Source organism: Schistocerca americana, chromosome 4 (genome assembly GCF_021461395.2).
Source record: "Schistocerca americana isolate TAMUIC-IGC-003095 chromosome 4, iqSchAmer2.1, whole genome shotgun sequence".
Taxonomy (NCBI): domain Eukaryota; kingdom Metazoa; phylum Arthropoda; class Insecta; order Orthoptera; family Acrididae; genus Schistocerca; species Schistocerca americana.
The window spans coordinates 486,177,487-486,190,000 of NC_060122.1; the positions used below are offsets into that span (position 1 = coordinate 486,177,487).

At 44.9% G+C, this 12,514-nt stretch overlaps 1 protein-coding gene across 1 annotated transcript in view; it reads left to right on the forward strand.

Moving 5' to 3' along the window:
- Positions 1-211: 211 nt before the first annotated feature.
- LOC124612971 (facilitated trehalose transporter Tret1-like) overlaps positions 212-12,514 on the forward strand; it is a 115,350-nt gene continuing 103,047 nt past the window's right edge. The window contains exon 1 of the mRNA XM_047141499.1: positions 212-293. Within this exon, the coding sequence (XP_046997455.1) occupies positions 242-293 (52 nt within the window). The 5' untranslated portion in view covers positions 212-241. The remainder of the gene's footprint in view (positions 294-12,514) is intronic.

Sequence of the window (12,514 nt, forward strand, 5' to 3'; positions counted from 1 at the left end):
CAGCTTCAGAAGATATCGTCGGTAAGGTGCTACCGTTGAGAGGTATTCGATTATCGCCACACGTTGTCAAACATACCGCGACTGAACTAGGGCTCGTAGTTTTCTTCGGTCTGTGCGATAAGAAGGAGCGTGGGAGCTAAGCGGGTGGTGGGGGAACCGTTGGCAGCTGGGTCGGCAGCTTATGCGCTGGGGCCAGTATTCGCCGCGAGCCGGCCGCCGTCGCAGCCACTCATCTGCAAACATGGAGCCGCGCATGCGCGGGGTACTCATGCAGTTCACCGCTGCCAGTTCAGGTGCGTAACCACACCACTCGTCACTGGCCTCCACTAGAGATCAGAAAGGGAGCGAGCACGAATCCACTGTTGAGGGTCACGTGCCTTAGAAATCAAGGCCCTGCTGTTACGACAGTGCTATTCCGGTTTCCTCCATTCTCCCTGTTAATTTCACGACTGTGACAAGTCTGGGAAGGAGACGCTGCGATCGTTTCATATACGACGACTCGTTTTCTCTTACTGAAGCGTGCAGGAGTGTAAAGTCGTGACGTAGCACATAAGTTCAGTGCATGATCTTGTTGTTGCAGTTTAGGCCGAAAATGACCAACTCTCGGGATGTGATGGCCTCTAACGAAGCTGTGAGACTGTGGAGGGTGTAAGACGAAATTTTAAGGGTTGTGTATGTATGTATATACTCTAAGGTGACTGAATTTATGAGTTAGCGATATGCACATATACAGATGGCGGTAGTATCTCGTACACGAGGTATTAAAGAGCAGTGCAGTGGAGAAGCTGTCTGACGCAGGTGATTCACGTCAAGAGGTTTCCGACGTGATTATGGTGGCACGACAGAAATTACCAGACTTTGAACGCGGATAGGTAGTTGGAGCCAGACGCATAGGACATTTTTCTATTGGAAAACGCTAGGGAAATCAGTATTTCGAGATCCAGTGTGTCAAGAATGTGCTGAGAATACCACATTTCACGCATTATCTCTCACCACGGACAGCGCAGTGGCCGAGGGCCTTCACCTAACGACCGATAGCAGCGGCGTTTGCATAGAGCTGTCAGTGCTAACAGACAAGCAACACTGCGTGAAATAACAGCAGAAATCAATGTAGAACGTAGAACGGTTGTATCCGTTAGGACAGTCGAGCGAAATGTGGCGTTAATAGGCAATGGCAGCAGACGATCGACACCAGAGCCTTTGCTAACACAACGACATCACCTGCAGCGCCTCTTCTGGGTTCGGGGGTTCGTGACCTTATCAGATGCACCCTAGACGACTGGAAAACCGTGGCCTGGTCATATGAGTGCCGATTTCAGTTGGTAAGAGCTGATCGTATGGTTCAAGTGTGGCACAGACCCTACGAAGCCATGGACCCAAGTTGTCAACAAGGCACTGTGTAAGCTGGTGGGGGCTTCATAATGGTGTGAGCTGTGTTTACATTGCCGGCCGTTGTGGCCGAGCGGTTCTAGCCGCTACAGTTTGGAACCGCGCGACCGCTACTGGCGCAGGTTAGAATCCTGCCTCGGGCATGGATGTGTGTGATGTCCTTAGGTTAGTTAGGTTTAATTAGTTCTAAGTTCTAGGGGACTGATGACCTCAGCAGTTAAGTCCCATAGTGCTCAGAGCCATTTGAACCTTTTTTTTTTTTTTTTTGTATGTGTGTGTTTACTTGGTGTGGACTGGGTCCTCTGATCCAGCTGAACCAATAATTGACAGGAAATGATTAAGTCTTACTACTTAGAAATGATTTTCAGCCATTCATGGACTTCATATTCCCAAACAACGATGGAATTTTTATGGGTGAGAATTCGCCAAGTCACTGGGCGGTTGGTTTGAAGAACGTTCTGGACAATTCGAGCGAATGATTTGGCTACCCAGATCACCCGACGTGTATCCGTCGAATATTTATGGGACATAATCGAGAGTTCAGTTCGTTCACAAAATTCTGCACCTGCAACAGTTATGGATGGCCATAGAGGTAGCATGGGTCATTATTTCTGCAGGAGATTTGCAACGACTTGTTGAGTCCCTGCCACATCGAGCTCCTGTACAACACCAGACAAAAGAAGGACTGATACGATATTAAAAGGGATCCCATGATTTCCGCCACGTCAGAGTGTATATACTTATATAAATATCTACTTACACATATACAGGGTGATTTTTTTTCACCATGTACAAACTCTAGTAGTTGATCGATGAGTGGATACAGAACAATGAACTTATATCCGGAAATGCATGCTTTCTGCGCTAGGGACCATTTATTCGATCACACATTGTTACAGAGACTGCAGTCTTACACGAGCTGTACCATGCAGCCACAGTTACAGTATGTGTTGAAAATGGTTTCCATGTGCCTCAACGCATGCGTGTATGCGCTGTAGTATGTTCTATCTCACACATTCACATTGGCCAGGCTGCATCTGAACAGCATCAAAAGCAGGATGAACACGCTGCTCCAATGTCTCCACATCTGGAGTGAGCTCTGCACACACGATAATTTTTAGATGATCCCACAACAAGAAATCGCACGGGTTGAGATCCAGTGAACGAGCAGGCCGTGTAATTGCACCCCCTCGTCCAATCCATCGACAGGGAAGGCACGATTGAGAGGTGTCTGGATATTAACAGTGAAGTGTGCTCGAGCACCATCATGTAGTATTCACATAACCCTTCGAATCATCACTGGCACTTCTTCCAGCAGGAGAGGCAAAGTCACCCACAAGAAACGTCGACAGTTCGAGCAATAATAATAAGGAAGGCTGTTCCCAAAATACGTCGCCAGTTATCCGGACCACAAATTTCGGCTGCAACGATGCTGAAGATTCGATGTCACCATACCATGGGGGATCTGCATATATCCCATAGATGAGTCTTTTCGATGCTGAAGATACCACTCCGTGTAAAAGTGGCCTCATCTTTGAATAGGATGGATGACACAAATCCCGGAATCGTGGTTGTCTGGTGAAAAAACAAGTGAAAAAACTGCTCTCGACGTGGAAGGTCGTCGCTAGTAAGCCTTGCACACGCTGTAAGTGATAATGGTAGTAACAATTGCCATGGAGGATGTTCCACACGGTCGTTTGGCTTATCATGTACTGGCGGACGAACTGCCTGGTACTGACACAGCAGTCGCCTTCCACAGCGTTAATCACATTTTCCTCCAAGTCTGGCGTCCGAAAATTTCCGATATGTCTTTCATGATTTCCTGCTTTCTGAAAACGCCCTGTCTCGGACAAACAGTGAAACACTGTTGCTAACAACGAATGGTGTAGTTGTTGCTGGTGGGGACAGGTCTCCTGATACAACCTTCCTGCCCGCTGCCCGTTTCCATTTGCCTTTCCATAAGTAAACACCGTGTCAGCAAGCTCTCGATTCGAATACGGAACCACTACGTACAGCGCTGTATCACATCCACTACAAGGTGAGTCAGCAGAAGTGAATCGGACACAACATTACCAGCTACGATGGCAGGAGAGCGCGCTAGGGCATGAAATATGATGAACAGTACCACTCTCTAAGAGAAAATCGTGCATACTTTAAGTGTGACTGCATGACACAGTGCTTATTAGACTGCAGTCTCTGTAACAAATTATGTATGAATAAATGGTTTCTAATATGGAAACCATGCATTTCTGGGCATAAGTTCATTAGACCTTTTTTGTTCCGTATACTCTCATCAATCAATCACTAGAGTTTGTACACAGTGGAAAGATCACCCTGTAGATACTTACACATAATATAAATATGTATATACATATGTATACACACACATGTACATGCATATATACATACATTAGTACATATATACACATATATACCTACATACATATGAATATACATAAATACTTACAAATATGCATGTACATACATACATGTAAATACAAACTTACTTACGTTAATACACACATACACATGCATATACGCAGTGGCTAGCACACTGGATTCGCATTCGGGAGGACGATGGTTCAATCTCGCATCCGGCCATCCTCATTTGGGTTTTCCGTGATTTTCCAAAATCGCTCCAGGCAAATGCCAGGATGGTTCCTTTGAAAGGGCACGGCCGACATCCTTCCTCATCCTTCCCTAATCCGATTAAGACCGATGACCTCGCTGTCTGGTCTCCTCCCCCAAACAACAACCCCCCCAACACCACATGCATATATTTATATACATACTCAAACATATAGACGAAGGCGCTACGCGAGCGGCAGAAAGTGGACATGCACTGTAGGCTACCGCGCAACAGTCGCAGTACGCACTCCGCTATTGCCGACCTCAAGACATCAGTCTGTGTTGCATTACAGCCACGTAAACATGGCTCCCGTCATTGTTGCTCACGCCACGTGTGAATTACGAAGTGTAATTCCGTTTCTGGAAACAGAAGGGAATAGTGCAACAGAAATTCATCGGAGAATGATCCGAGTGATCCAGTGATAACTTCATGACCGATGATGTTGTGCGTGAATGGTGCCGAAAGTTTAAAGATGGCCGAAGTGACGTGCATGATGAAGGGGGCTTAGGACGCAAGTCTGTCGTTACAGCTGACCTTGTTGAACGAATTGACAGAATGGTTAGAGAAAATCGTAGGTTCGCCGTAACTGCTTTGTCTATGGAAAGTCTGGAAGTTTCAAGATCTGTCGTACACTCTATCGTTACTGAACATTTAGACTACAAAAAACTTTGTGCTCGTTGGGTTCGAAAAATGTTGAAGGATGACTACAAAAGTCACCAAATGGCATCAGCTTTGAATTTCCTCGACAGTTATCACGATGAAGGAGAGAACTTTTTGAAATCAATTGTTGTTGGAGATGAAACTTGGACCCAAAATGGCACACCGGAAACAAAACGACAATCACAACAATGGATGCATCCAAATTCACCAAAAAAAAATTCAAACAAACATTCAACAACAGAAAGTTTATGGCTACCGTGTTTTGGGACCAAAAAGGTGTGTTGCTTGTAAAGTTTATGCAGCCCAGAACCACTATCAATGCAGCTGATTATTGTGACGTTTGCGGAGAACCATTCAAAACAAACGAAGAGGAATGCTGACTTCAGAAATAGTGTTGATCCATGACAACGCTCGTCCACGCACTGCTGGCACAACCCAGCAGCTCCTTGAACAATTTCAATGGGACATTTTCGGTCATCCGCCGTACAGTCTTGACCTGGCACCCAGCGACTTTCACCTTTTCCCTAAACTGAAGATGTGGCTAGGAGGGCAAAACTTTCAAACCAGCGAAGATCTTCAAAACAACGTCAATGCTCATTTGAAATCATTGGCGGCAACATTTTTTGAAAAAGGCACTGCAAAGCTTGTCCACAGGTACGATAAATGTCTCAATCTTTTCGGTGATTATGTTGAAAAGTAACCATAAGTGTACAAAACTTTTGGTGATAAAATAATTGTTTTCTATGAACTTTTATTTATAGCGTATCGGAGGTTGAAAAAACGGTACTCGTAGGTATCATGTAAATACAACTTAGGATGAATCACGTAAGATGTAACACCCCTTTTATTTCGTGAACGATTCCAAATATGGAAAAGAGATTTTCGGCAAATGATAGAAGGGGTGCATACTTATGTTATTTGATAAAGAGTCTTAACTCTTGTATCGATGGAGATATTGAAGTAAGTATGATTTTTAAATAGAATGATGTACTTTTTTGACGACACCTGAAAAGATGAGTGCAGTGATATAATGATAGCTAATTTTGAGACTGAAAATAATGTAAACATGAAAGGCAAACTGGCCGGAACCAGCTTTTGCGTTGTAAACAAGCACATTCCAGGTTACTAATACCCGACCACGATGTTGCCGTACTTGGACTCCCGCAGCGTCATCGGAAAAACGCGGTGACGTTACAGTAAAAAGGTACAGTGGTGACTAAAGAAAAAACATCAGATTGTGAACGATTTCGAGACAATTATGCATATGCTAGCAAGTGGTTCATTGAGTTTTCAAGAAACATCACTCACGATAAGTCGACCAAAGCGCTCTCACTTCCAGGTGCAATAATACTGTGGTCGACCAATACTCAACCACGATATCGCAGCACTTGGCCGTTACCGGAAACATACCGTCATGTTACGGTTAACAAGTATAGTGGTGACTGAGGAAAACCCATCATGCTGTCAATGCTTTCATGTCAGTTGCGCATTTACTATCAATTCCTATTACGCCGTATTTCACAATAAAGCGACAAACACGCCTTCACGCTCCAGTGCAATAATATGGCGGCCAACTGACACACCGTTGTATCAAGCCTTTCGATTATTTACGTGTCTGCACTGCAGAACTAGCAGGTATTGTGTCGTCTTTCGAAAGGTCATTTCTGTTTCAACATTCCTTGCATGCAGACATGTACACTGTGGTGTCACCGCCAGACACCACACTTGCTAGGTGGTAGCTTTTAAATCGGCCGCGGTCCGGTAGTATAAGTCGGACCCGCGTGTCGCCACTGTCAGTGATCGCAGACCGAGCGCCACCACACGGCGGGTCTAGAGAGACGTACTAGCACTCGCCCCAGTTGTACAGCCGACTTTGCTAGCGACGCCACACTGACAAATACGCTCTCATTTGCCGAGACGATAGTTAGCATAGCCTTCAGCTAAGTCAATTGCTACGACCTAGCAAGGCACCATCACCAAGTTATATTGAGATGATAATACTGTATCAACAAGACGAATGTTCACCAATTGTGGATTAAAGTTAAATATTCAAGCAGCTACGTACTTTTCTTTATAGCATTCATTACGTATCCTGTTTCAGACCTCACGCCAGCCTGCGTGATTTTAAGCGCGTGCCTTTCGGCTTCCTCTCATTGTGTCTAGGCTGTCTTGTCTAGACACAACATACACCAATGTGGAGACGTTAGACTTGCTACATTCATACATCGAATGTCAAAGAAATACTGTCAAAAAGGTACGGCAGTGTTTATGCTGATCGTCGCTGTCCGTCGCGCCAGGCATTTCCACGAATCATTAGTTCCCTAGTGCCAATAGGCAGCTTCAACGTCAGAGGACGAGGTCGTAGACTGCAACTCACAGCACGTGAAGACGCTGTTCTGGCTACGACGCTTATCAGTCCGCATGGTGGCACGTGATGTTTTGCCAAGGAAAGTGGGATCAACCAGAAGAGAGTCATTCGCATCTTGCATCGACATAAGCTCCACCCTTATCGTCTTTCACTACATCAGGCACTCGGAGGACGTGCTTCCGAAAATAGTATAGAATTTTGTCAGTTTGCTCTGAAGCGCAATCGGAGACACCACTATACGTTTTTCGAACGTGTGCTCTTTGCCGACGAAGCGACGTTTTCAAACCACGTTATAGTAAGTTTATGTAACATGCGCTACTGGGCAGCTAAAAATCCGCGCTGGTTTCGTCAGACACAACACCAACACCAACGACTGTGAAGCTTAAACGTATGGTGCGGCATCATAGGAATTTCCGTTGTTGAACCTTACTTTATCCCAGAGTCGATAAATGGAAATACGTATGTACACTTTCGTACCAACATTCTACCTGCTCCTCTAGAACAGGTACCACAGAATAAGCGACAGGTTCCAACACGACGACTGCCCATCTCAGTCTTCCGTGTTGCAACGTAACTAATGAATGAAAAGTTTCGTGACCATTGGGTAGGACGGAATGCTGCAGTACAAAAAGGCCTGGCAAGTCCCATGATTTGACTGTTCTTGATTTCTTTCTGTGGGGAGAACTGAAAGGCACAGTGTATCATGAATATTGTAACACCCCACCCGTTGCTTGTCCGATTTTTGCGTGTGATCGCCCCTGACAAACAACTTACAGAGAAATTGGGAGTGGAACTGTAAGCAAAAATGGATAACGCTAGATTTAAATGTGGCCCTGCCACCCCTAGTTAATCTGCGGTGGTAGTTTTGATGATAAATCACACCTATTTTTACTTCTAAACATGAACGATCATGAACACTTAGGGTGTTCAATGACATCAAACATATACACAAAAATAAAATAAAGCAAAAGGGTGAATCCAGGATCAGCTACTGAAAGTAAAGGCTCTACTGAATCACAATAATTTTATTATAATCTTCAGATCAATGCTGAATAAAACACAATGAACAATTTACAAATTATCCTCTTAACTGGCATTGGCAGTAACTGAGTTAAAATCTGTCCAAAACCTGATCTCTTATAACATATATACGAAGAACCACTATACTCCAAAGTATTGTGAAACCTCTGTGGAAACAGCAATTGCAATTGATCCAACTATTTAACGTTACTCCCAACACAGGCCGAAGCGGGAGCGATCTCACCGTAATATTCCTGTCGTAGCGGCGGTCTCCGACGGCGAAGGCGCGGCCGTGCGATCGGCGTGTGGCGTCTCGGAAAGTACAATCCTACACCAGACTGCTGTCCGTAAACTTCTCTAATTGCGACAATGTTTCCGTCAGCAATGAGCTGGCGCGGCTAACGTCCTCTCAGACCGAAAGACCAAGAGGGGAGACGACTTAGCTAACGTCCTCTCAGTACGAGAGCCCAGAACGGAAGACCTCTACCGAGAGTCCAGCAAGATCGCTCTTCACTTTTCTTTTCTCACCTCAACTTTTACCGAGCGAATCACATCAGTAGAAGCTCTCAAAATACCCAGTTTGCCAGTGCCGACCAATGTACGCCCTGGGAATAGAACTCTTTTCCACAATTCTTTTATTTCTACAAAATTTCACAAGTAAACTCCGCCCTCGCTGGCTGGGAAGAACCACACCTGTGGGCAATAATACGTTTACTGGAAGTTTTCTCCCAAGAGACCACTCGAGATTTTCCTGGCTAGATTCCCCGTCGTAGCGAACACAGATTCTTGCATTGAAAGTTTGTTATTCGGAACTCCTGGCCTGCCCCACATGAGGCGTAAAATTAGTGGGACATGGGCGAGAGCACACACAGCAAAGCCCGTCCAGTTGTACAGTGCTCTGTTTTGGTAAACGCTTGAACACCTGCAGCCGCACGTCCCTCAGAGGTTGGCGACCGCTGTGGCCTCTCTAAACAGGTTACAGAAATCCCCCAGTTCACCATTCATACCGTTAGGCTGTGGCCTTTGGCGGCTAGGCGGGGACGTAGCCGAGCTCTGTCTAGCGTACTGCCTTTCCGCAAAATCTTATAATTACAAAATCGCGGAATTCTCGCGTGCCGATGCGTTTCCACATAGATTTCCTGCATCGAAATTTAGAGTATTACTCCAACAAAACCTAAAGTGTCACGTTAAATGGACTCATGTAAGGTGCAAGGCCGTTGCCACCTTACAGTATCATACACCAGGTGACGCGTGCTGTCGAATCGCCACAGACTGGAATGGCATATCATCCAGTATACTTTCACCTGTTCATCTATCTCTCGAACAGAGACTACAAATGAGCCTTGAACTTGTGGTGAACAATTTTTCTACGTGCCTAAGTAAAGTGCAAAACTGCATTTCATTAAGAAAAGTATTTATTTTGTGGGTGACATGTCGTGAGTCATGCTTAAATTATTTAACGTATGTTCCGTATAATCATAATTTTAAGTAGTGTCTGTAGACATATTTGTCCGACAGGAGGCGTTTCACATAGTAGAAGCACCCAGGCGTCTCCTGCAAAGACAGATCAGTTTTATTTTAGAATCTAGGAAAGTTAATACTGTAGTTTCTTTTTTCCGTGAATAGGGCTGGTTATGATTATGAAGTATGAATGACCGACGTTTCTGTTTTGGGTTTGCCAAGTAAGCAGCGATGGGGTGGGGTTTAAAAGGAAAACTGCCTGACGCAACTGTAGCTGTTCCCACAAAAACCTTATTTATGAAAATACAATGTACAATCTCCAACAAATTTAACATATTCACATATTTCAAACACTTTTCCTAAGCCCCATCTGACGTGCCAGAATCTGGCATATGTCGTAGTGCCATATACAAAAACCACAGCTGTTCCTGTATCTACGTCGTCTAGGAAATGACATTTTAGGTTAGTTCAAAAAATGGTTCTGAGCACTATAGGACTTCACTTCTAAGGTCATCAGTCCCCTAGAACTTAGAACTACTTAAACCTAACTAACCTAAGGACATCACACACATCGATTCCCGAGGCAGGATTCGAACCTGCGACCGTAGCGATCACGTTGTTCCAGACTGTAGCGCCTAGAACCGCGTGGCCACTCCGGCCGGTTTAGGTTAGTTGCGTAGGCCTCTGCACATAACATCGGAACCTGTCATGATAGCTCTTCCTGACGGTGTTTACACTGCCTCAGCTGACTCGAGCCAGATAGCTTTCCGATTTTAGTACATGTCCCGGATACTTTTGCGAAAGGCTTCAACTTCAGTATTATCAAGCGCCATATCTCTGTAGTTGTGTTTCCATTAAAAAGATCATACTTGTCTCAATATCTTCGTTGATACCAAAGTTCAGAGCATTATCCATACAAAATATTACATGCCTCTCAGCATACTATCAATTGCGGAAAACGTCGTTTAGATACCTGTAACGAATCATGATTTGAGAGGTTTAATACGTCTTATGTGACTCATGCTGTACATACGTACATACGAGGGTTGGAACTTAAATAGTGGCAGCTATTTATTCACAACCTATACAAAAGAGTTACATGTTTGCACCTGTTCCTGTACTTCAGAGTAGTCACCAGCGTTGTGTAGAACCCGTTGCCAGCGATGTGGAAAGCGTAGTATACCGTTAGCAGAGCCTGTTCTGTTGATGGTGCGAATGGAGCGGTCTACGGCCTGTCGAATCTCTGGAACAGTTCTGAAGAGAATGCCATGAAGTGGTTCCTTCATCTTTGGAATCAAATCAAAGTCACCAGGGCTTAAGTCCGGGGAGCATGGTAGGTGGTACAGTACTTCCCAGTCCCATCGACCAAACAGAGCAGCCACAGCTTGCGCCGTATGCGTCCGCGCATTGTCGGGTGGGTTGCGCAGAAAGTGTCGCCGCTTCTTTTGCAAAGATGCTCCAAAAACGAACAGCGATACTGTGCATTGACGGTCTGCCGTGGAGGAACGTAATGCATTAGGATAACACCATCACAGTCGTACACGAGAATCACCATAACTTTAAACCGCTCCATTCGCACCATCAACAGAACAGGCTCTGCTAACGGTATACTACGTTTTCCACATCGCTGGCAACGGGTTCTACACAACGCTGGTGACTACTTTGAAGTACAGGAACAGGTGCAAACATGTAACTCTTTTGTATCGGTTGTGAATAAATAGTTGCCACTATTTAAGTTCCAACCCTCGTATTTATATATATGTACTGGATTGGCGCGTAAGTTCGTAGCTTTTTCCCATAAGTTTAATAAACGCAGCAGATGCACATAACAGAGAGTTTAGTTATCAATAATGTATTCTTCTTTGCTTTTTACAGCAGTGTGCCAATGTTGGGGTAACTGTAGAGATCACGTGGTTTTAACGTGAAGAGCACTTCGAGGCATGTTCAGAGCGCATTTTCATTTGGAAAGGCAGTTCCTTTGAGGTTATCGTACAGAGAGCGGAAAAGGTGAAAATCTGACGGCGCAATATCTACATCTACATCTACATTGATACTCCGCAAGCCACCCAACGGTGTGTGGCGGAGGGCACTTTACGTGCCACTGTCATTACCTCCCTTTCCTGTTCCAGTCGCGTATGGTTCGCGGGAAGAACGACTGTCTGAAAGCCTCCGTGCGCGCTCTAATCTCTCTAATTTTACATTCGTGATCTCCTCGGGAAGTATAAGTAGGGGGAAGCAATATATTCGATACCTCATCCAGAAACGCACCCTCTCGAAACCTGGCGAGCAAGCTACACCGCGATGCAGAGCGCCTCTCTTGCAGAGTCTGCCACTTGAGTTTATTAAACATCTCCGTAACGCTATCACGGTTACCAAATAACCCAGTGACGAAACGCGCCGCTCTTCTTTGGATCTTCTCTATCTCCTCCGTCAACCCGACCTGGTACGGATCCCACACTGATGAGCAATACTCAAGTATAGGTCGAACGAGTGTTTTGTAAGCCACCTCCTTTGTTGATGGACTACATTTTCTAAGCACTCTCCCAATGAATCTCAACCTGGTACCCGTCTTACCAACAATTAGTTTTATATGATCATTCCACTTCAAATCGTTCCGTACGCATACTCCCAGATATTTTACAGAAGTAACTGCTACCAGTGTTTGTTCCGCTATCATATAATCATACAATAAAGGATCCTTCTTTCTATGTATTCGCAATACATTACATTTGTCTATGTTAAGGGTCAGTTGCCACTCCCTGCACCAAGTGCCTATCCGCTGCAGATCTTCCTGTATTTCGCTACAATTTTCTAATGCAGCAACTTCTCTGTATACTACAGCATCATCCGCGAAAAGCCGCATGGAACTTCCGACACTATCTACTAAGTCATTTATATATATTATGAAAAGCAATGGTCCCATAACACTCCCCTGTGGCACGCCAGAGGTTACTTTAACGTCTGTAGACGTCTCTCCATTGATAACA